At 52.1% G+C, this 22,681-nt stretch overlaps 2 protein-coding genes across 5 annotated transcripts in view; one reads left to right on the top strand and one right to left on the bottom strand.

The window, feature by feature from the left end:
- Positions 1-5,577, top strand: part of UBN1 (ubinuclein 1) — a 34,481-nt gene extending 28,904 nt beyond the window's left edge. Inside the window, exons 16-19 of one of the 3 annotated variants that reach the window (XR_010751165.1) lie at positions 766-1,009; positions 1,294-1,383; positions 1,923-2,038; positions 3,542-5,577. Coding sequence is in view for 2 of the 3 variants with exons in the window: in XM_066382674.1 (XP_066238771.1) it covers positions 766-1,009; positions 1,294-1,383; positions 3,542-3,591 (384 nt within the window). In the remaining variant the exon portion in view is untranslated. The remainder of the gene's footprint in view (positions 1-765; positions 1,010-1,293; positions 1,384-1,922; positions 2,039-3,541) is intronic. The other 2 variants (XM_066382674.1, XM_066382675.1) reach the window with 2 other exon arrangements.
- A 181-nt stretch (positions 5,578-5,758) lies between these two features.
- The window catches only part of PPL (periplakin), a 56,037-nt gene continuing 39,114 nt past the window's right edge, over positions 5,759-22,681 (bottom strand). The window contains exons 9-22 of one of the 2 annotated variants that reach the window (XM_066382673.1): positions 22,412-22,507; positions 21,010-21,132; positions 20,722-20,868; positions 19,980-20,131; positions 19,033-19,130; positions 18,663-18,820; positions 17,625-17,803; positions 17,403-17,541; positions 16,190-16,383; positions 13,257-13,407; positions 12,077-12,160; positions 11,406-11,522; positions 10,789-10,881; positions 5,759-9,245 (exon numbers count right to left, since the gene is read on the bottom strand). In XM_066382673.1, coding sequence (XP_066238770.1) covers positions 6,582-9,245; positions 10,789-10,881; positions 11,406-11,522; positions 12,077-12,160; positions 13,257-13,407; positions 16,190-16,383; positions 17,403-17,541; positions 17,625-17,803; positions 18,663-18,820; positions 19,033-19,130; positions 19,980-20,131; positions 20,722-20,868; positions 21,010-21,132; positions 22,412-22,507 — 4,395 coding nt within the window. In that variant the 3' untranslated portion in view covers positions 5,759-6,581. The remainder of the gene's footprint in view (positions 9,246-10,788; positions 10,882-11,405; positions 11,523-12,076; positions 12,161-13,256; positions 13,408-16,189; positions 16,384-17,402; positions 17,542-17,624; positions 17,804-18,662; positions 18,821-19,032; positions 19,131-19,979; positions 20,132-20,721; positions 20,869-21,009; positions 21,133-22,411; positions 22,508-22,681) is intronic. The other variant, XM_066382672.1, reaches the window with a different exon arrangement.

Below are 22,681 nucleotides of genomic sequence, written 5' to 3'. Positions count from 1 at the left end.
AGAGGGAAGCATCAACTTGTTCTATTTAGTTGCTTCATTTAGTTGTGCACTCATTGGTTGCTTCTCACATATGCTCTGACTGGGGATTGAACCTGTGACCTCGGTGCAGTGGGACGATGCTCTAGCTACTAATCCACCTGTTTGGGAATAAATAATTTTAAAAACCCAAAAAACAAAAAAATGCAGATGAATATGTACAAGTGCATATGTTTTATGTATATGAGTGTACACATCCACGTATTTGTATATATCTATATTTGTGGATATCTATATATATTCTTCCCTTTCTTCTTGCACAAAGGAGCGTATTTATTTTGTGAGAGACAGGGAGACAAGAAGAGAGAGATGAGAAGCATCAACTTGTATTTGTGGCACTTTAGCTGTTCATTGATTGCTTCTCATATGTCCTTGATTGGGGTGGTCCAGCTGAGCCAGCGACCTTGGGCTTCAAGCCAGTGACCTTTGGGCTCAAGCTGGTGACCTCAGGGTTTCCAACCTGGGACCTCAGCATCCCAGGTCAACGCCATCATCAGTCAGGCACAACGGAGGCATATTTAATATCCTGCTTTTTAAAGTGAACACTGTCCTGGAGGGCACTCCAGGCTAGACTGTTTTCTTTCTTCTTTAGGGCTGCAGACTAGGGTACCTGCGTAAAGGGCAGCTTGTGTCCATGTGCATGCCCCTACTCTATGCATTAACAGGTTTGGTTTGTGAACAGGCCTTGCACAGGTGGAGCTCTGACCCTTCTGTGTATCTCCTCCCCAGAAAGGAACAAGTGGGGCTGTGCTGCTGACCAGCTCATCGCCCTTAAATCTGCTGCCCTCATCCTACAAGACAGGCAGCCCAAAGCCGCCTGGGGCCGTGAACTCGAACTCCCTGGGGATCATCTCCCCATTTCCTCTTCATGTGCTCTCCTTGAGCGGGGACTCCTCTGCCAAAGCAGGGGTCTCCAAGGATGCCATCGTCACGGGCCCTGCCCCTGGGACATTTCACCATGGCCTCAGCCACAGTAAGTGCTTCTCCCCTTCTTCTCTTCATGCTGCAGGCACAGAAAGTGCCCCGGGCCTCTGCTGTGACAGCGAGTCCTGTTGTACACCAGGTTCCTGTGTGTGTCTGGTGTGTGTCCTGTGTCTGGGCAGTGTTCTGGGGACCGAGACGAACCCCTCCATGGGGGCTTTTGCCTGGACTGGCCAGCAGGCTGTCTGGGGCTCTGAACCACCGAGGAGGTCGCTTTTCTGTTCCTGTCTTCAATGTGTGTGTTTTGTTCTTTTCTCCCCTCCTGTTTGCCCTCAGGTCTCCTGGCTGGCTTGCACTCCAGCCCGCCCCACACAGCATCTCTCCCACATGCTGCCGTGTCCACCCACGTCCCGCAGAGTCTGTCAGGTAATTCCCAGGCGGTCAGAGTGCCATGCACACTCTGCGCCACTCCCCTTTCCAGCCAGTAGATGCCTTGCCTGCTGCCAAAGATTTCAGTGTTTCTGCCTCGTTGTCACTGTGTTTTTTTGGTTTGTCCTTCGAGGCCCTGGCTTTTTCTACTTCGTGATTTCCCCTGGTCCCCAGCCCCTGGGTCAGCCTTACCCCATGTGATCACAAAGGAAATCAGGATGACCTGTGTGTGAGGCAGAGGACCCCACAACCCTTGGCTAGTTGGGGCACTACAAACCTTTAAATTCAAGCTGCTATACCTTCCAGGTGGTACCAGCTAGCAAAGGCTCGATAAACTCAGTATAGGTGAAAGAGGAAATCCAAGGAGTAGCAAGAGGTCACAGTGGCAAGGCTTCGAAAGGGACCTTTCCCTCTGATATCAGTGTGTCCAGGAGAGGAGCAGCTGCCAGTTCAGTTCAGATGTAAAAACAGAGTTGGGGGCACAATAGGAGTTGGGGCAGTGTTCCCTTTTTTTCTCTCTTGCTTTTCCTCTCCAGAGAGCAATGGCTTTCAGAATGGGACCCTCTACAAGCCCTAGGTTTATAGCTGTGAGAAGCTGGCACCTTCATCATCAGCGATTGGCCTCACCCTTTCCTGGGACCTGATTTTTTAGGTACAGCTAATGGAACACTGGTATAGAGCCTCAAGGATCTTGGTTTTGGCCTACTGCTCTTACTACTCTGGACCTGCTCCAGAAATGACCAGGGGGCTACATTGGTCAGGGAGAGCCATTTCTCAGGAAGCTGAGTCTGGAGCCACCCTGGCAGACTGGTACCCTGGCACCCTGGTGGGACTACGATGGGGAACTGCCCAACTGGGCATGCCCAAGCTCTGCTGTGCTGAGGGCACTGGCCCCAACTTTGCTGGAGTCTGTCCCTTCAGATTTGCTGTGGGGCCCTGGCCCCTGTGTCCCTAGGCTGATGCATTTGTAGTGAATGCCAGAGGCCATCTGGGTGCAGGAGCCTGCTGTAAATCTCCAAGGTGGAATTGTTGCTTCTCAGAAAAAAACCGAGGGCTGAGCCTGTATCAGCAGTTACTCTATTTCCCCTGGAGAAGCAGGGAAATGTAGTGGGCTCACTCCACAAACTGGTGACTAGTGCTGTATCTGAGATTATAACATAGGGTTACAGAGCTACCTGGGTGAGAGCTTGTGGGTTTTCAAAGAGATTGCTTTTTGCTTCTGTTTGCTTTCAGGAATGTCACCCTTTCAAACAGATACAGTAATTGAAGAGCCATTGGAAAGATGACTGTTGGTCTGGTATTTTCAGCAAAAAGGGGGGAAAGTGCTTTATTTCCTTTTTTTTTTTTTTTTTTTGAGAGAGAGAGGAAGGGGGAGAGATAGAAGCATCGGTTTGTTCCCATTAGTTGTGCCAGCGATTGCTTCTCATTTGTGCCCCAACTGGGGCTTGAACTGGCGACCTCGTGGGTCGAGCTGGCACCCTCAGGAATGAACCTGGGCACTCTGGGACGATACTATTCCATCCACTGTGCTGCTGGCCAGGGCACGGGAAAAATGCTTTCTTGTATCATTTTCTTTCCCCCTGGGTATTAAGAGGCTATTAGGAGAGCATCTATGCTAAAACAGGTTGAGTAGCCTCTTCTCTCCTTTAGACATTTAGGCTGTAAGATTCCATCAGGTGGTTGTAAACTGGTTACTTTGTGTGACTTGTTTCTGCTTTGCTTTCTTATGTGGACTCAGAATGCTAGTGCCTTTGAACTTGTCTTTACAGAACCTGAGGGTCTTTAGATGGTGGGAATGCTGATTGCCCTGAGTTCAGTGTGACTGTCAAACCTCATCATGGAACTCCAATTTGCCACAGGACGGTAGTTGTAGCTGAGAACTGAAAGGGCCTACATTGCATAGCAGAGTAGCTGTCTGTGAACAGGACTCGGTGAACAGCTGCCTTCACAGTGCTCAGAGGGCCAGGCACACTGCAGGCTGCTCCAAGTAGCAACACACTCACCTCTGTTTTTGGCTTGTTTGAGCTTCAGAATACTCATTATACAGAGGCTTTTGCTATTTAAGAAGTGATCTTGATTGAGGTTTGGTTTCTACTGCCATGAGGGAATCAGAGATCCTAAAAGGTTTATACTGTTTTTGCTTATTCTTTTCCAGATGCTTCTCAGCTTCATGGGAAAGGGCCCAGTGTTCCACGGAAATTGTGACCTCTTCAGAGGAAAGGCCAGAAGCTGAACTAGGAGGTTTCTGAAATTGGATAATCAGTACGCTCTTTCTGCTGATTGGTTTTCTTCTGGAGAAGCGTGAGTGCTAAGTGGAACGTCTCTGGGCACTTGTGACGTGCCTTCAGTTTGGGGAGCAGCCTTGTGCTTCTCCAGAGGTATTGAGTGGCCTGGTGATCTGGGCCTCATGGCTTTGTCGCGGACAATCGTTAGAGGGGCAGCTCTAGGCTGGGAGCGTACCAGGTCATGCACAGAGCTCTGGTGGCAGGACTGGGCAGCTGGCACACCTGTGTTATATATAAATCTGCCCAACCCCTTGGTATTTGGTCAAAGTACCTCATAACGCCATACTGGTCAGGGGCTCCTTTTGGCCACATTAGGGTCCCTGGATGGTTGTGGTGTCCATCCCATCCTTAGGCTGTGTGCTCAAGTGGACAGAAACCCAGGCTAAGCCACAGTTGGGAGGCCTACCTTGTCTCTGAGAAATACTCAGAACACCTAGTGTGTGCTCATCGTGGGGCAGTTGATCCTCTAAACATGATAATGAAGCTCTTCGAGAGAAAGATCTTTGGAGATTCAACAATTGTGATAGGATTTTTAGACACTTATTTTTGGCTCAGTTTTCATCATTACCATTAAATGCATTGGATAGAATGGGACTGTTCCTTGCATGTCATATTTTCGCACGTCATGTGGAAGACATAATTCCAGTGCCTTTATGGTGGAGCAGAATTATACATGTCATTTGGCCCTCCAAGTGGATCTCAGATGATGACCTTTTTAAAAGATGTCTGTACTTAAGACATAGCCAGTTTTATTTGAGGTTTATCATTGCACATCATAATCTGTGCTGTCCTGACTTAAAGGTCATCTGGGTTTCCAAATCCCAGGTCTGAATTCAGCCAGGGCCCCCATTTTGTTATTTTTTTTTTTTTAGTCCATGCAGGTGGACTGCGGAGCCCCAAAGCCCCTTCTCTCTTTAAGGGTGAAGATATGAGGGCTTCCAAGTCACAGAGAGACATTCCAGTTTGCTTTATTCAGAAACCATTCTCAGGCAGGGCTGCAGGTGGGCCTTTGTGGGGCGTCTGGTTGAGATGGGCCTTGAAGTCCCAGTGCGCTCCTGACAGCAGTTACCCTGACTTAAGTAAGGGTGATGCACCGCTGAGCTTGGCGAGGGTGTCAGACAGACTTAAGACAATGAACCCCAGAACCCCCAAGTTGGTATACTGTTCCCCCTTAACCACTGGCTGCTTCTCAAGGAGCTTTAGGACACTTGCCTATCCTGTGAAGTCTGTCCACAGGTGTGTCTGAACCGGCAGCTCTTTTGGTCCCTGACGCCCAGGGGCCAGTGCTCAGTAACTCACACTTCACGCCGAGGTTCGCCTGGTGTCTGGGGCGCAAGGCCTCTGCTCTTTTTACATAAGAACCAACATGTGTTCACATGGGGCTACATGGATTCCTTGTCCCTTTATTATATATACTTTTTGCAACTTGGATTTCCAGTTTGTTTACAGAATAGTTTTAGGAAGTAGCAAAAGAGCCAAAGAAGAGATTTGTAATGCTGAGCTCAGAGCCGTGCAGAGACCACCCATGAGCTCCATTCTGCCCGAGCCCCCGTCCCTCTGCAGTGGCCCCTCCCCCACATACCATTGAGTGTGCAGCTGGAGCAGATACCCTCATTTGTCAGAATCTAGTGATGCCTCTTGCCTCAGGGAAATGTTTCTTTGATGGGGAGATTTCTTTTTCTTGTTTATGCTTTATTTGTGGTAAGAAAGAGTGAATGACAAACAGCCATGGCAAGGCAGATCTACAGGCAGAGCAGCTCCGCGGGGCCGCGGCGCTGCAGGGCTTTCCTTGGTGCGTTCTTAGGTGTGAAAGGGCTGTGGCTTTGGTGCAGCTACTGGACTGGTGTTCGGGTGGTGTGGAAATTGTTAATCTTGTATAAAGCAACTTAATAAATTGTTTCCAATACATTGTTTTTCATTCTTTTCTTTTCACCATATTTACTAATAGTTCTCCCTTAGGAACTGGGAAGTGATTGGGACTGGTAAATGGATATCCATAGGGGATATTCATTTTGGCTGAAAACCAAGAGGGAGTAGGGGCAATAAACCACACACAGCAAAGAGGAAGAAACACACTTAGCATGAAATCAGTCAAGCCACCAGGTGTTTATTTTTGCACAGTAAGTGGAGTTCCCTATTACTTTCCATTTTCTTACGTAATACAGGAGATACAGAGAACCCGAAATTCATTTGGTGAACAATCAGCTGTGCAGTACACCTAAGTACCAATTACAGAATAAGCAAGACTTGTAAGGCACTGAAGCTAAGGCTGACAGCAACACAGTCCATCATGAAACACTTCCATTTCAGAACCAGGAAAGTCTCTAATGGTGCGTTTTCCTGGGACAGGCTGGCCAACAGAGGACCGGATGCCATGCAGGTGTCCTTGTGCCTTCGTTGGCACAGACCCCAGACCTGTCTCCCCATTAGCCGTCTGACAGCAAGTCAGTGCTCAGCCAGACTCCTGGACGAGTGTGAACGCAGGTCGGCAGCCCCAAAGGGCCCTGTCCTTTAATGGATGGGAGGGAGCCCTTTCTGCCCCCGAGTTTCCCACCTGGTGTGCACAGGCCATTGCTGCATGGAGTGGCTTGCCTGCCTCAGTTGTCTTGTGTGTTAGTAGTGTTCATACTGGTTCCAGGTGTCACACAGGGAGTCTGTTGATGGCAGTGTGTAGGAAAAGAGGGGCTTTGTGATTTTGAATGGATGAAGCAGGTCTCGCCTGGGTTGATGGTGCAGCCAATGCCCATTCCTCTTGTATGTGAGCTGTACTGGGGAGCTTGGCAGAGGCTGTGGGTGGCATGCACAGTTCTGCACAGATCAGGAGCCTGGCCAGGGAGCAGACACCAGGAGGTTATGGGGTAGGAGAGAGCCAGTGTCGGCTTCCGGGAAGACTGTGGGGCAGGGCTGTGCCTACTTCTGCCCAGACACCAGGATGGCCAGCTCCTGGATGGACATATCCTTGTTGACATAGCGGTCATACTGAGCAGGGGTCAGCCTTCCATTCTGTAGGGCCTCTTCAATGGAGAACTTCTTGCCAGACTTCCTGTCGTGGATCACAGAGGACTCCCCATTGGGCCCCTTGACTGATATTTCCTCCCAGTCGCACTCCTGACTTCTGAGTTTCACAAACATGTTCCAGTCGATGAGGCCAGCCCGATGGGCTTCCTCTGGGGACAGCTCCCGGCCTGTGTCAGGGTCAATGACCACGATGGAACGCCGCAGATGGTTCTCTCTCTGCTCCCTCTTGACGGCCACAGAGCCCAGGCGCTTCTGCAGCTCGTCGATCTCAAGATCTTTGTCTTTGGAGAGCCTCTTGAGGTCGTCCAGTTCTCTCTCCAGGGACCACAGTCTGGAGTCGAGGTTTGTCCCCGAATCCACCGTGGTTATGTTTCTCAGGTCACGTGTTTCCGTTGCCGCCATTTCAATTTCTGACTGGAGCCTCCGGGTCTCCAGCTCCAGGTTTTGCCGCTCTAACTGCAGCCTGTGGTTCTCTTCCCGGAGGAAGTCCAGCTCCTTGGAGGACTTGGAGTTGTGGAACTCCAGCTCGGACAGCTTGGCTTCCAGCCGGCCCACCTCCACATCCAGCTCCCTCTTGCTCCGGCTTTCCTCCTCCAGGCTGCCCTTGAGCTTCTGAATTTCCTGTTCCGTGTCACCTTTCTCCACCTGGACGCTTTCGGAGAAGACCACCTTCTCCTTGACCTCCATCTTCTCCAGGTTGGCGAGCTTCTTCTTCAGGGTCTCGAGCTCGCTCTCCAGGACCTGCCGCCGGTGCCTTTCTTCCTCCAGCTGCAGTTTGAGCAGGGAGTGCTCCCGGGCCTGCTGGGGGTCCTGCTGCAGCACCACTTTCTGCTTCAGGGTCACCTTCTCGCGGGCCTCTCCCTCCTCCTTCTCCAGGTCGGCCAGCCGTTGCTTGAGGCGCTGCACCTCCAGCTCGGCCTCCCGGCGCGCCTGCCGCTCCCGCTCCAGCTCCTCCAGCTGCCTCTCCAGCTCGGCCCGCCTGCGCTGCAGCCGCCGCAGCTCCCCGCGGAGGTGGTCGATTTGCCGGAGCTCCACGTCAATGCTCTCGGTGAAGGCGTCCACCTCCGCGCGCAAGCCTGGCTCCTCCTCGTACCTGACCACCTCCTGCTGGACCACCTTCTCCTTCACCTGGGAGAGCTCCTCCTCCTTCTCTTTGATTTTCTCCTCCTGGGAAGCCCTCTCCCTCTCCAGGTCCACCAGCTTTTTATGCTCCTCCGACAGCCGGGCCCTTAGAGACTCCACTTCCTCTTTGGTTTGGGGGTCTTCCTGGAACTGGAGGATCTCCTGGACCACCTCCTTGGTCTGTACCTGGGGTTTGGTGTCCTTCAGGGACTGAATCTCTTGCTTCAGCTGGTAGATTTCTAAGTCGCACCGCTCGATGAGTCTGGTCTTGTCCACGATCTCCTCCCGGAGCCTCTGCAGCTCCTGCTCCATCTCGGGGTCGGTCTTGTACTTGATGACTTCCTTGGTCACCTCTCTGACCTCCACCTGGGGGCCCCGGCGCCGCAGGGCCTCCAGCTCGCCCTGGTAGCTCTGCAGCTGCTCCTCGGCGCCCCGGTACTTGCGCTCCTGCTCCACGAGCTCCAGGCGGAGGTTGGCCACCTCGCTCTCGGCCTGGGGGTCTGGTCGGACAATCTCCCGCACCTTCTCCTGCACCACCACCTTGGCGTTTTCCTCCTCCAGGGCCCAGATCTTCCGGAGCAGCTCGCTCTTCTCCCGCTGGTGGGCGCGAGCCCTGGCAGCCTCGTCCTCGTACTGGCGTTTCAGGTCGCCGGCCTCCCTCTCGGCTGCCGTGTCCTTCTCCACCTTGAGCACCTCCTTGACGGTGACCTTGCCCTCGGCCATGGCCCTCTCCTTCTCCAGTCTCCTTAGCTTGTCTTGCAGGAAGCTCAGCTCCTCCTCCTGCGTCTCCCTGCGCTTGCCCTCCCGCTGCCGCTCCTCCTGCAGCTGCCGGTACTCGGCCTCCAGCTGCGGGTCGTTCTGCAGCTTCACCACCTCCTTCTCCGTGACCTTCTCCCGTGCCTGGTTCTTCTCCTCTGCCAGGGCGGTGATGCGCTGCTGCAGGAGGGCCACTTCCGCTTCCCGGGTTCCCTTCTGCCGCCTCAGCTCCTCCAGCTCCTCCCTCAGCCTCAGGACCTCGTCCGCCTGCGACCTATCGGGCTCAATGCGCAGGACCTCCTTGACCACGTACTCCTGTCCCCCATCCCTGGTCTCCTGCTCCAGGGCGCGCAGGCGCAGCTGCAGCGCGTCCAGCTCCTCCTGCAGCAGCTGGTTCTTGTGCTGCTCCTCCCTCAGGGTCCGCTGCATCTGCTGGAAGCTCTCTTCCAGCGCAGGGTCCGGGACTTTCTTCAGCACCTCCTTCCTCACCACTGTTTCCTGGGGGTTCTGATTCTGCAGCATCTGGATTTCCTCCTGAGTACTCTTGACCTCGTTCTCTAACTGCTGCCTCCGCTGGGTCTCCTCATCCAGCTCCTTCTGAATCTTCCACGTCTCCTCTGGTCTGGAGCCTGGCTTGCGGCCTTGCTGGCCCTCATGGCTCCCTCCTACCTCTGGCTGCTGGGAAGGAGAAGGCAGTGCATGGTTAAAGCCGGACTCTCCACAGGCCTGCCTGCGGCCACCTGGTCACCTGTGAACAGGTCAGAGGTGGTCCTGTGATCCCCAAGGAACTCTTAAATGCTGGGTTCACAGGACTTCTAGGCTTACTTTTAAAAATGATAAAACAATGCCTGACCTGTGGTGGCGCAGTGGATAAAGCGTCCACCTGGAAATGCTGAGGTTGCCGGTTCGAAACCCTGGGCTTGCCTGGTCAAGGCACATATGGGAGTTGATGCTTCCAGCTCCTCCCCTTGTCTCTCTCTGTCTCTCCTCTCTCTCTCTCTCTCTCTCTCTCTCTCTGTCTGTCTGTCTCTCCCTCTCCTCTCTAAAAATGAATAAATTAAAAAAAAAATTTTTTTTAAAAGATAAAACAAGCAGTTTAGGTTTCTTTTTAAATGCATCTAGTAAAATATTTTAAAACTTTAGAAGTGTGTAATATGAAGCCATTTTCCACCTCTGGTCCTGTGTTCTTGCTAGAAGGGAACCTGTCATCTCATAACAAGTCTGTTTGTACTGTGTGCCACCTGTTTCTTTTTCTGCACAAATGGTAAGTTCCCTGTTCTGCACCCTGCTTGCTGCACTTAATATATATAAGGTCTACCGGAAAGTTCTGTCCGTTTTTGGAATAAAACAAAATACAAATTTTTCTTACCGTCAATAAACTTGATTAAATAATATAATTGCCATTATTATTAATGATTTCTTGCCAGCGTGAGGGCAATTTGTATATCCCATTTTTGAAAAATGTTTTATCTTTTGATGTGAAAAATTGAACCAGTGCTTGTTTGATTTATTCTTCATTTTTGAATTTTTCGCCCTTCAAAAAATTTTGTAAGGACAAAAACAAGTGATAATCGGAGGGTGCTAAGTCCGGGGAATATGGTGGATGCGACAGACATGCTTCTGTAGCATTTCTTCCTTGTTGAAATTCGTAAAAATTACAGTGGCGTAAATGAACTTTATCAGTAGCCATGGGTACACTATCGCTTCACACATAAGACGAACGTGAATCAACTTTGTTTTAGTTAATTTGCTACGTCAGTATGTATACATTAAGTAATAAAAATAGAGAGGCACACATGAGCCAAATAAACATGTGCTTACGTGTCGAAACTTGTTGTGATAGAAACGGACAGAACTTTCCGGTAGACCTTATATATAGAGAGAGACTTCCACAGTAGGACAGAGCTCTACTTCACTGTTTACAGCTAATAATTTACCCATTGCTGTTGAGTATTGAGGGGCTTTGTTTCTTGTTATTACAGTGCTATCCTAAACTTCTTAAAATGTTACCTTTTACTGGGTCCTCGGCGAATGTCGGATGGAATATGTAAGTTAGACTCATGTCAGTGGAGGCATTGGCTTGGCCAGCATTTGCACTGGTGCCACCCAGTCCCATTTGCAAGGGTTTCTCCCACTGGTTTACGGGCTGAGGCCGAGTGAGTCTTGCTTCTCACCTGTTGGAACTTCTTTGAGTAGAGAGGGTTACACTAAGATTCATTACCTGTCTCAGCAGATTCAGAGCAAACTCCAGGTTCTGCAGCCTCTGTCTATTGATGGCGTTAACTTCGGTGAACTTGGAAGCAAGAGCCGCTTCCTACAGGAGAGCAATCAGCAAACAGGAGTCAACAGGCTAAGCGAGAAAGAGCTGGGATGGGTTTTGAAATGTCTGGCATTTGGGGATAGAGGGTAGCTTCTTGCCCCTTTCTACCTGGAGTTCTACTGTGATCTCATCTGGTCGAGAGAAAACTGGATTTAGAGTCAGAAATCTAAATTCTCAGGGGCCTTGAAACAGATCTTCGTTCAACTGGGTGTTAATGGTCTTGTGTGTAGAGGAAATAATAACCTCAGCCTGTGTATGTAGGGGGGGGGGGGGGCAGGGGCAGAGTGGGAACCTCCCTGATCCATGGCTCTGACCCAGATACCTCCAGCAGGCTGTCTTTCCAGGCATATCAATGTCACTGCCCCAGAACGAGTTCATTATCTTCTCTTCCCAAGCCTGTTGGCACCCGCTGAGAGCTCTCAGCCCAGCTTCCCCATGGCACACGCATCTCTGAGGCCTGTGTGCTGCACTCCCGGCAAGGCCGGGCAGCTCGAAGAGCACCGAGTCACAAGGCTCACCTCTTCCCTCACTTTGGCAGCAGGGGACTGGAGCCTGGCCCTCTTGCTCACGTGGCTGCTCCTTCCATTCTCCAAGTCAAGAAGGGACCTTAGTTTCTCTGCTTCTAACTCGTAGTCCTGGGGGAGAGACATAGCAGAGGTCAGACAGGGCCAACTGAGACTGAAATGTTCTTACAGCCCTTCCGGCTGACTGCAGAGATCTTCCGCTCAGCTGCACCCTCTACCAACTGCCAGGAGTTTGTGGGAACCCTCAGTACATCAACAGTACATAGCGACGTCCCTGAACAACATGCGAGACAAGAAAGAAGATGCCCACAGTTCCCCCTCCACACCTTCCCTGCCTGCCTAGAAAGTGTTGTTCCGCTTTCTTCATTGAACTCGGGTTGCCGCCTCCTAACCATCTGGTTTAACAGTTTGACGACCTTACAATCATCCTTCAACTGGATGGGTAATTTACCTGGCCATTCCTCTATTACTGGACACTTAGGTTATAAATAATGCTGTTATAATGATTTTGTTTATCCTATACTGTTATTCTGTATTTTTTTCCTTTGGGATAAATTCCTCTTAGTTTACTGCTTCAAACAGTAGAAAACCTTTTTCTGGTATTTGATACCTAGTATCCTATTTCCCCAAGGGCTGTGCCAGCTGGGCAGGAATTTACTTCTCACCTTGACAGCTTGCTGGTACTGCTGGGAATGAGCGCAGACCTTCTGTACTTCCTGTTCTCTTCTTGCTATTTCATCTAGCAGGTTCTGTAGAACAACAGAGACTTTAAAAATCAAAATTAGCCTGACCAGTGGTGGCATAGTGGATAGAGCGTTGACCTGGAAGCTGAGGGCCCATTCAGAACTTGAGGTCGCTGGCTGGAGTGTGGGATCGTCAACATGATCCCAGGGTTGCCAGTTCAAAACCCAAGGTCACCGGATTGAGCTCGAGGCTGCCAAGTCTAGTCCCTTCCACATGTGAGAAGCAGTCAGTGCACAACTAAAGTGAAGCAACAAGTTGATGTTTCTCTCTCTCTCTCCTCTTTCTCCCCTCCCTCTCTCTCCCTACCCTTCTCTCTTTCTCTCTCTCTCTCTCAAACAAAAACAACAACAAATAAACACTTTGATAAATTAGCTGGCTTCCTTAAATCTGAAATTATTTTTCTATAGTGAAAGTACAATGAATCGCTTCCTTGTATGCATGTATTTGTTACAAAGGCAGTCCTAAGGCCTTGTGAAGAAGGGCCAAGAAGGGAATTACCTTTGCCAGGAAAAGAAGCTTACTGCATGTTTCAACATGTCAAGCTTTGTTCCAATATCTAACTTAGATTGTCTCATTTAATCTTCCTACAATTCTGTGAGGTGAGAACCATCATTATCCAAGTTATGAGGGAGGAAACCAAGGCACAGGGAGGCTGTGACTTGCCTGGGGACACAGCTAATAGTGAACTGGGATTTGAATTTAAGCTACTGGGTATCTGTTTTTTGTCCCTCACCCTGTGGCACTGCTGCCTTCTAAGGAGCCAGGACTCTGACCTTTGGAAATGGGAGTTTTCCTCATGTAGACGCCTCTTGTATTTTTATAGCCACTTGCTTATTTAAGCCAGCCTGCACTGAGTGTCACTCTGGGCTGGACCCATGCTGGGCCCTGAGGAGGGAGAAGTGAGCAAGACTGTCCTACTGTCCTCATTCTCAGAGAGTTAGTACTGGGAGTCAGGCAGGGCTGGGGTCCTGTGAGATCATAGCTAGCTCCACCAGGGCAAGTGGTAGCCACTCCCTGGCTCCCCTCCACGAAAGGGCTGACTGACCTCTGACCCTCCCCTTTGTGACTGTGCACCTGTAAACACAGAAACAGTTGTCTTACTTTCTGATTCTTCAGCTTAGTCTCCATCTGGCTGAGGCTGTCTGTCTCCTGGGGCTCATAGCTGGGGATGTTGGACAAGAACCGGAGCACGTGGTCATAGCCGCTGCGGTAGTCATCGTAAGCAGCCCTGGCACGCTGCAGACTCTGGGCCCTGTGGGAGCAAAGCTGGTTAGGCCTCTGCCACGTGAGCAGATGCCTCACCAAAAGCTTCCCCCATCCCTTTTTTTCCCCCCCAGTAAGAGTGAGAGAGACGGGAAGGGAGAAAGATGAGAAACATCAACTTGTAGTTGTGTCACTTTAGTTGTTCATTGATTGCTTCTCATGTGTGCCTTGACTGGGGGCTGCAGCAGAGCGAGTGACCCCTTGTTCAAGTCAATAACCTTAGGCTTAAGCCAGTGACCTTTGGGTTCAAGCCAGCTACCATGGGGTCATGTCTCTGATTCCGTGTTCAAGCTGGTGAGCCTGCGCTCAAGCTGGATGAGCCCACTCAAGCCGGCACTCAAGTAGGTGACCTCGGGGTATCGAACCTGGGTTCTCTGCGTCCCCGGCTCTATTCACTCTATTCACTGCGCCACCACCTGGTCAGGCATGTAGGCTTTTTCTTGTTTACAGAACACCGATAGAAGAAAAAATAACAATTGCACAAGATGGTTCCTATGGCTTCTATCTGCAGACAGCTTGCAAAAGCATTTATAATACTTTGATATCTCAGGTTAGAGTTGATAACCGCTACCAAGAGAATGTTATTGGTTACTAAGAAGACATATAACAAGATGTATATGCCACCTTGTGGTAAAAAATAAATTAGTAAAGTATCGATATATTAGTATGTGACTTGAAAGTTACACGGGCCCATAGAGGGTTAACTGGAAATAACCTAAACATTCACTAGAAAGGGAGTAGGTAAGCAAATTATGAAACATTAAGTTCCCCTTGCCCTCTGTGAAGAACACGTAGGCAGGTGCATGTGAATTGACATGTGGGGATATTTACTGTGTACTACAGGACATAAATAACCCACAGCTCCAAGAAGAAATCACAGGGGAGGTTAGGGAATCTTTTAAACTCACCAAAAATAAAAACATGTAAAAATGTGTGCAACATAGGCCTGATCAGGTGGTGGCGCAGTGGATAGAGCGTCGGACTGGGATGCCAAGGACCCAGGTTCGAGAGCCCAAGGTCGCCAGCTTGAGCGCGGGCTCATCTGGTTTGAGCAAAAAAGCTCACCAGCTTGGACCCAAGGTCGCTGGCTCGAGCAAGGGGTTACTCAGTCTGCTGAGGGCCCATGGTCAAGGCACATGTGAGAAAGCAATCAATGAACAACTAAGGTGTTGCAACGAAAAACTGATGACTGATGCTTCTCATCTCTCCGTTCCTGTCTGTCCCTGTCTATCCCTCTCTCTGACTCTCTCTCTGTCTCTGTAAAATAAATAATTTTTTTTTAAAAAATGTGTGCAACATAGCAAAAGCAGTGTGAGAGGAAAACATGTGGGATTAAATATTTATATTAGAAAAGAATGCTCTCAAATAACAATCTAAGCTTCTACCTTAACAAATAAAATGGGAAAATTAAATCTGATGTAAGCAGCAATAAAGAAATAATAAAAAGCAGATATCAATGCATCAGGAAACAAGAAAACAGGAGAAGATCATTGAAACCAGAGCTAGGTCTTAGAAATGGTCAATTCCCGGGTTCGATTCCCGGCCAGGGCACACAGGAGAAGCGCACATTTGCTTCTCCACCCCTCCGCCGCGCTTTCCTCTCTGTCTCTCTCTTCCCCTCCCGCAGCCAAGGCTCCATTGGAGCAAAGATGGCCCGGGCGCTGGGGATGGCTCTGTGGCCTCTGCCCCAGGCGCTAGAGTGGCTCTGGTCGCAACATGGCGACGCCCAGGATGGGCAGAGCATCGCCCCATGGTGGGCGTGCCGGGTGGATCCCGGTCGGGCGCATGCGGGAGTCTGTCTGACTGTCTCTCCCTGTTTCCAGCTTCAGAAAAATGAAAAAAAAAAAAAAAAAAAAGAAAAGAAATGGTCAATAAATGAATAAACCTCATAATGAACAGGAAAAAAAAGAAGAGAATATACAAATAGAATGGAAGAAGATTTAAAAGGAATGAGACAGGATGCCTGTAGTGAACCTAATAGTATCTATTTAAAGAACTTGAATTCATAGTTAAAATCCTCACGCAAAAAAAATAAATAAAATAAAAATTGCAGGTCCAGCCTAACTGGTGGTGGTGCAGTGGACAGAACATCAACCTGGGATTCTGAGGTGCCAGGTTCAAAACCCTGCAGTTGCTGGCTTGAGCGCAGGGTCACCAGCTGGAGTGTGGGATCATAGACGTGATCCGATGGTGGCTGGCTTGAGCCCAAGATTGCTGGCTTAGGCAAGGGCTCATTGGCTCAGTTTGAGCCCCCCTGGTCAAGGCACATATGAGAAGCAATCAATGAACAACTAAAGTGACACAACTACAAGTTGATAATTTCTCATCTCTTTCCCTTCCTGCCTCTCTTTCTTGCTCGCTAAAAAATAAAATAAAATATTGCAGGGCCAGACAGCCTCACTTGTGAATTCTAGCAAGCATTTAAGGAAGTAATACCAGTTCTATACAAACTCTTCCAGGAGAAGAGGAGGGAACACTTACTGGCTCGTGAGGCTGACAGAACATACAACAGGAAAACAGCAAAATACAGTGTACATGACATGTCATTTGTGTCATTCATCTACCCAGTTTGTACAGAACACCTTTTTGGAAGGATGCATAAGAAATTGGTAGCAATGCTTACTTACCTTGGGGGAAGGAGGCTGGTTATTCTAATCACTGTTTTACTTTTATATATATTGCTTTTTCCATAAAGCAGAAATGATTTAGGAAATGGCCTTCAGTGGCCTCAAGGCAGACTAGCTGAGCTAAGGCCGCCCTCCGCCCCTCACCTGAGCTCAGCCTGCTGGCGGAGGTTGTCGAAGCGCTGGCCCAGCTTGTGCACCTCTGCCTCCTGGCGCTCCAGGTCGGGGCAGTGCTCCTGGAAGCGGCTGGCCAGGGCGCTGGAGCACTGCTTGGCGGCCTGCAGGTTCTGCTCCACCTCACTGAGGAGGGACTTCTGGGCCTGCAGCTTGGAGGCCACGGCCTACGGGGTGGGGAGGCAGACAGCGGGCACTGCTGTGGTCGGGGCACCCAGGGGCCAAGGCAGCACTGCCCCAGGTGTTTGGGGTCACCTGCTTTGGGGGAGGTGGTGGTAAGCCTGGGCATGGGAAAGGACTGAGGCCTTGCCTGAGTTTCTCCTCAGATTTGGTGGCCATTTCTGCAATGTTCCATTTTGTTACAATGAACAAACCCCAGAAAAACTCTGTGCAGCCTTGGCTGGTTGGCAGTGGATAGAGCAGCGGCCCAGTATGCAGAGATCCCAGGTTTGATCCTTGGTGAGGTCACACATGAGAAGTGGCCATCTGCTTCTCTCTCTCTCCCCCTCCCCCTTCTGTCACTCTTCCCCTCTGCAGCCAGTGGCTAGACTGGTTCGAATATCGGCCCCTGGCGCTGAGGATAACTTGGTTGATACCAGCATCAGTCTCTGGGGTTGCTGGGTGGATCCCGGTCGGGACCCATGCAGGAGTCTTTCGATATTCCCTCCTCTCACTTAAAAAAAATAAAAGCCCTGGGGCTGGGAGCACATGCCCTGCGATGCCACACCCAGGACTGGAATGAGCAGCTGCTCTCCAGCCTCCAGGCCTTGGTGAAGGCTTTGCTCTCAGAGCCCATTTCCTGGGTTCTGAGGTAAGGTCAGGATTTTGTGCATTGGTGTGTGACTAAGGGCTTCCCTCGGGCTCACAGACTTGAATACCTATAATGGTCAGGCAGGCAGTGCCGGGGTTTGGGGGCAGCTGCTCCAGAGAGCTGGAAATCTTGGGGGAAGGGGCTAATGCATATGTTTGATTTTAAAATACTAGCACCTGATTTTCACGAGCTACCCAAACCCCACACGCAGCTGGGATTTGTGCCACGTGCCTCCATTTACAACTCCCAGTTGGGCACACTGCAGATATCCAAACCTGCCCCGGGCGTCGGGCCTCCGTCCTCTCATCTGTCCAGGGCTGCTGGGTGGGAGCGCCTGGCAGAAAGGCTCCCATGGCCGAGGGTCCCCAGACTCACCGCCAGCTCCTGCCTCTTGCTGTCCAGGGCACGGCTGTTCTCGGGCACCGTGTCTTCGTGGGTCAGCTGGTTCTCATATGTGGCTAGCACCTCCCAGCCCTGCTGCAGGCTCTTCTCCAGGCGGTTGGCAATGTCGACCCTGACGACGGGTCAGGAGTGAGGGGAGTGCCTGCCTGGCCCCTTGACCCCACCCGACCTCCCTGCTGCCCGCCTGCCACCCACTTCTCCTGGGCCAAGTCCAGCAGCTGCACCAGGCGGTCGTATCTGCGGTTGGTGTCCTCCACCCGGTTCTTTAGCAAGGGCACGCTGCCACTGCCCGGAAGGGCCTGCACGAAGGCCTCGCACTCGGCTGTGCTGCGTGCCTTCTCAGGCTCAATCCGCAGCAGCTCGTTGGTGATGTTCTGTGGAGACCAGGGGCCCTCCTATTGGCCACAGTTGGGTGGCCCCCTACCCCCAGTGACCTGCAAGCTTCAGGGAGCAGGGGAGGCTGTTGGGGGCAGCTCTGATGGAAATGCAGAGGCCTGGACCCTCCCCGGGAGCCTGACGGGGTGGGGGCAGTCTGGAGTCTGCATTTATACTGAGCATCCTGGGGACTCAAGCTGGGGACGGTGCCTCCCAAGGGTGTGAGTGCACAGGCAGTTACCCAGGACTCACTCTTCCAAGCACCACACATGCTGATTTCATTCATCTCTGGGGGCAACCCTATGAGGGAGGTACTTTTTCTCTCCCTGTTTACAGCTGGGGGCCCACAACTCCAAGCAGCTTAGGGAAGAATGTGGTGGGGCCTGGCCTCTGCTCCCACCCCGGACCAGGCATCCTCTGGGCCTTGACTTGGCCCCGACCAGCCGCGATGTGAGGCCACATCAAGGGGTCACCCAAGCCCAGTTCCTCCTCTGTAAACCAAGAATGATCACCCCACCACGGAGGGCACCTGAGACTGTGTGAAAGAGGGGGGCAGTGGGTGCTGTTGGCACCGACCACGTGGCACTACGGCCTCTTGCTTGGCTTGGCGCTGAGCTGCTCAAGTGATGCACTGTGCAGAGGCAGGACGAGCCCGACCAGGCCTCTCCCGGGGATGTGACTGGAGCAGGGTACCTCCCTGATCTTTGGCCTAGTGCAGCTCCCTCCCCACCACTCAGGAATTCTTGTTACACAGGGCAGATGGCCCCTGCTGAGCACCAAGACCCCATGGGGATGAGACCTTGAGCTGGGGCCCCAGAGAGCCCAGGGGCCCAGCCTGCGCCCCCAGCCTGGTGGTACCTTGAGGTCTTTAGCCCGCTCGGCACTGTCCTGTACAGCCCGCCCTTGTTCCAACGGTGGCCTCAGGATGCCCGTAATGGCCTTCTCCTGCCGGTCTAAGTCGCTGGCCACCTTGTCCAAGCCTGCCAGCAGCTGCCGCCCCTGCAGGTCAGAGGCATCTGATGGAGGAAAATCAGAGTCAGGGGGCGACTGGGAGCGTGAGTCCCAGGGAGGGGGTCTAAGAGTCCAGTTGGGACCTCCAGGGCTGGCCCAGCCTTCCCCCACCCCAGCCATGCCTGACCCACGCTGTCCCGTTCACAGCACAGACCATGGGTCCAGTGCCTCCTCCCTGTCCACGCCCCCAGACCTGGGCAGTGGCCCTGGCACCCACCTCCAGGGTTCTCTGCCTGAAGCATCTCGTGCCGCTGCTGGAGTGCACTCCTGCTCCCGGCTGCCTTCTGCCGCACGCTCCGGTACTGGCTGCCCAGGCTGTGGGCACAAACGGGCTGGGAACCCAGGGCAGCTTACTGCCCCTCCACCCACAGACGCAAGACCCTGGACTCCGGCTGGGCCAACAGCCCAGAGGAGTCAGGCGGCTCATCAGAATGCTTTCAAAAGTTGAATCACGACATGTATGCAAGGTTTGCTGAGACGCTGGTCTGCCTTGGCTCAGGCGGGCCCTTTCCTTGCTTCCCTCCTTTCTCTCTCTTTCTTCATAGCAAGTCTTGCTACCTAAAATCATCTTGTTTGTTCCTTTGTTTTCCCTACTAAGATGTTACCCCTGACAGAGCATACACAGGTGCTCAAGAAATAATTGAATGAATCAATGAAGGCATTCCTAGAACCATTCATGCATTCAACAAGTGGGTCCTTACTCTGCACCAGCTACTGACCGAGACCCTGGAGCCAGTAAGCCTGTCTGCTCGGGGAGCCACTGCCCATGAGACTGACACGCACACAAAGCACCCTGACATAGAGCAGGACGTGGGAGCGGGAGCCAGCAGCTCTTCTCCTGGAGTCAGAGTAGAAGAGCAGTCAGGGCAGACTTCACAGAAGAGGTGACCCTGGAACTGAGTCTTCAGCCAAGAGACTTGAGCTGACCAGGCAGTGAGTAGGTATCCAGGTAGAGAAAACAGCATGTGCAGAGGCCCAGAGGCACTTGCAGAGAAACTGCTCACTGAACTGTGCCCACAGATGGACATTCACACACAGCAAGTCAGCCCAGCCACCAGGCTCCGCCCTGTCCACTTGAGCCTCCAAGTATGTGCAGGTGTGGGGGTGTTACCAGGTCTGTGAACAGGTCTGCGGGGCCCAGGGGGTTCCCTCCTTTGCCCGTACCTGTCGACCAGAGCCAGGGCCTCGGGGTCAGTGGGGGGAATCATGAAGCAGACGGCTGGGGCGGTCAGCTTGTTTCCCGCGCTGTCAGTGAGGTCCCAGCTCTCCCCGTTGTTCTTCTGTAGGGTGTAGCTGTAGCCCCTGGAGATCAGGCCCTGGCATGGGCAGGCCACACAGTGAGAAGGTATGGAGGGACCTGCCTTGGCCGGTGGCCTGGGAGCCCAGAAGTCATCTTGCCCCTGCCTCCCAACTCTGGCACCTGGGGAGGTTTAGGCCATCTCGCAGATCTTTCCCAAGATGTCATGCCCTAGTTGGGAAGGACTGGGGAACATCTTCCCCACGCTGCTATTCCCAGTCTGTGTGGTCTCTGCCTTCTCCATTCCCAGACCTTCACTACTCAGTGTGGACATGTGACTCGGGCCTGGCCAATGAGAGAATGGCATCATCCCTCCCCACCACAGTGATTGGTTTAGGCTAGACATGACTTAAAACGGGCCAATGAGAACCCTCCCTGGGACTCCTGCTGGAATGACTGGGGTTGCTAAGCTGATTACATAGAAGGCCAGGGCAGCTCCCTGGATGGGAGAAGGCCGACAGAGAGTGACCCCAATGACAGAGATGAGCACAGGTTCCTGAAAATGTTGGAGGCCCTCCATTCAGTCATGTCACCCCTAAGACCTTTCAGCGACACAAAAAGAAGCAGATTTGAGCCTGTCCTGCACGGGGCATCGGGACAGCAGCTTACCTGGTCACCGTCAAAGTCACAGAGTGCCTCGACCGGGATGGGCTTGAGTGGCGTCTCCCGGCGGTACTTGAGGGGCACCACCTGCTGCCCTCGCTTCTGCAGCCCCTGCACCACGTGCTCATACTTGTCCAGAGCCTTTTCCTGGTCCTGAACACAGGGGATGCTCTGGTGAGACCCCGGCCTCCCCCGTGCGGTGGGGGCCGGCAGTAGGTGGGAGCTGTGGAGGGGCTTGCTCGGGGCAGGGGGCAGGGAGGGGACACAGAGTCACTCTCTGGGACCATCACTCACATCCAGCTCCCGCAGCAGCAACTCAATCTGGTATCGGTCCTTGAAGTCAGGGTTGTATTTCTGGTTCAGGTCAGAATCCACCTTGCGCAGCAGGTCCTGGGCATCCTTCAAGTCTTTGTGGAACTGGGGGAGACCAGGTGGCCCAATTATGAACATGAAACCACTAGGACACCTGGGCTACTCCTGGCTGTGGCTTCAAGTGCGAATCCAGTCGTGGCTGGGCCTCTCCCTCACCCTGAGTCCACTGGCTCTGCTGCTTGGGGACAGCCCCCTCCCCCATCTTGACTTCCTAGAGGGCCTCACAGGGAAGAAGCCAGGTCCCCTCCCACCAGTCCACTTGACACCACCTCTATAACATTAATTGTCATGTACCACCAGTAAGCTTTGTGTTCTCTCAAATTTCATTCCTCTTTGTGCCAGGGACACCCTGACTTAATGCTATACTTTCGTTTTTGATACATGGAAGACAAGCCTCCCCACTCTGTTCTAGAAAATTCTCTCGCCCATTCTTCAGTCCATCAATTCTGGAATCACTCATTGTCAGCTGTCCCTGGGTGGCAGCCACAAATGGCACTTTGAGATCCTTGTGAAGCTCACAGCTGACCATGAGTTATAGAACCATGAGTTACAGAAGTGCCATCTGAATCCAACTGTCCCCAAACCACTCAATCATGAGAGTCACCTGCAGCTCTTGTTAAAAAAAACAGAAACAAAACACATTCCTATGAAATAACCAGTATCCATCAGCAGATGAACAGAGAAGCACAATGTGGCCTATCTGTGCAATGGAATGTCTGGCCATGAAAAGGAACGAAATTCTGATTCTTGCTACAATGTGGATGAACCTCGAAAACATGTTCAGTGAAAGAAGCCACAAAAGACCACAAAGCATGTGATTCCACTTATAATGAAATACCTAGACTAGGCGAATCCAAAGAGACAGAAATAGATCAGAGGTTACCAGGGGCCAGGGAGGGAGGGATGGGGAATTATTGTTTAGTGGGTTCAGAGTTCCTATTTGGGGCGATGAAAAGGTTTTGGAAAGACAGTGGTGATGGTTGTACCACAATGTGACTATAAGGGAAGCCACTGGACTGTATGCTTAAAAATAGCCAAAATGGCAAATTTCATAGATATTTTACCAAAATGAAAACCCACACATTCACTCCTGGTCCTCACATTGACCTGGCGAGTTCACTCCCTCAGCCCTGGCCCCCAGGGGAGACTGACAAGGGCCGGGCAAGCTCGAGGCACACCCGTGTACTCCAGTGTGGGCAGTGGGAGGCCCGGGACGGCCGCCCTGCCGGGCTCCTGGCTCCTGGAGGGAGCAGCGCCACGGCCGGAAGTGAGCGAGGCAGGCCCCGAGCGCTCCCACCAGTGGGGCCCCGGGGCCGGGAGCTACCTGGTGGTAGTCTTCCATGTACTTCAAGTGGCTCTCCTCGCAGATGAGCAGGTTCAGATACTCCTTCCAATCTGCATGCACAGCCTCCATGTGAGCCTGCCAGGAGAAGTGGGGGGCAGGGGGGAGGTCACTGCCGGCAGGTGCCTGGGACACCCAAAGAGGCACGGGGGGACTGGGCCAGAGAAGGGTGGGTAGAGCGCATCTGCAGGGCTGTGGCTCCCACAGAGGCAGCCAGCTCCTCCTCAGGGGTGGAAGGAGGCGAAAGGGGTC

The sequence above is a fragment of the Saccopteryx leptura genome, chromosome 4 (assembly GCF_036850995.1).
Source record: "Saccopteryx leptura isolate mSacLep1 chromosome 4, mSacLep1_pri_phased_curated, whole genome shotgun sequence".
NCBI lineage: Eukaryota > Metazoa > Chordata > Mammalia > Chiroptera > Emballonuridae > Saccopteryx > Saccopteryx leptura.
This window is presented reverse-complemented; position numbering and strand designations above follow the sequence as displayed.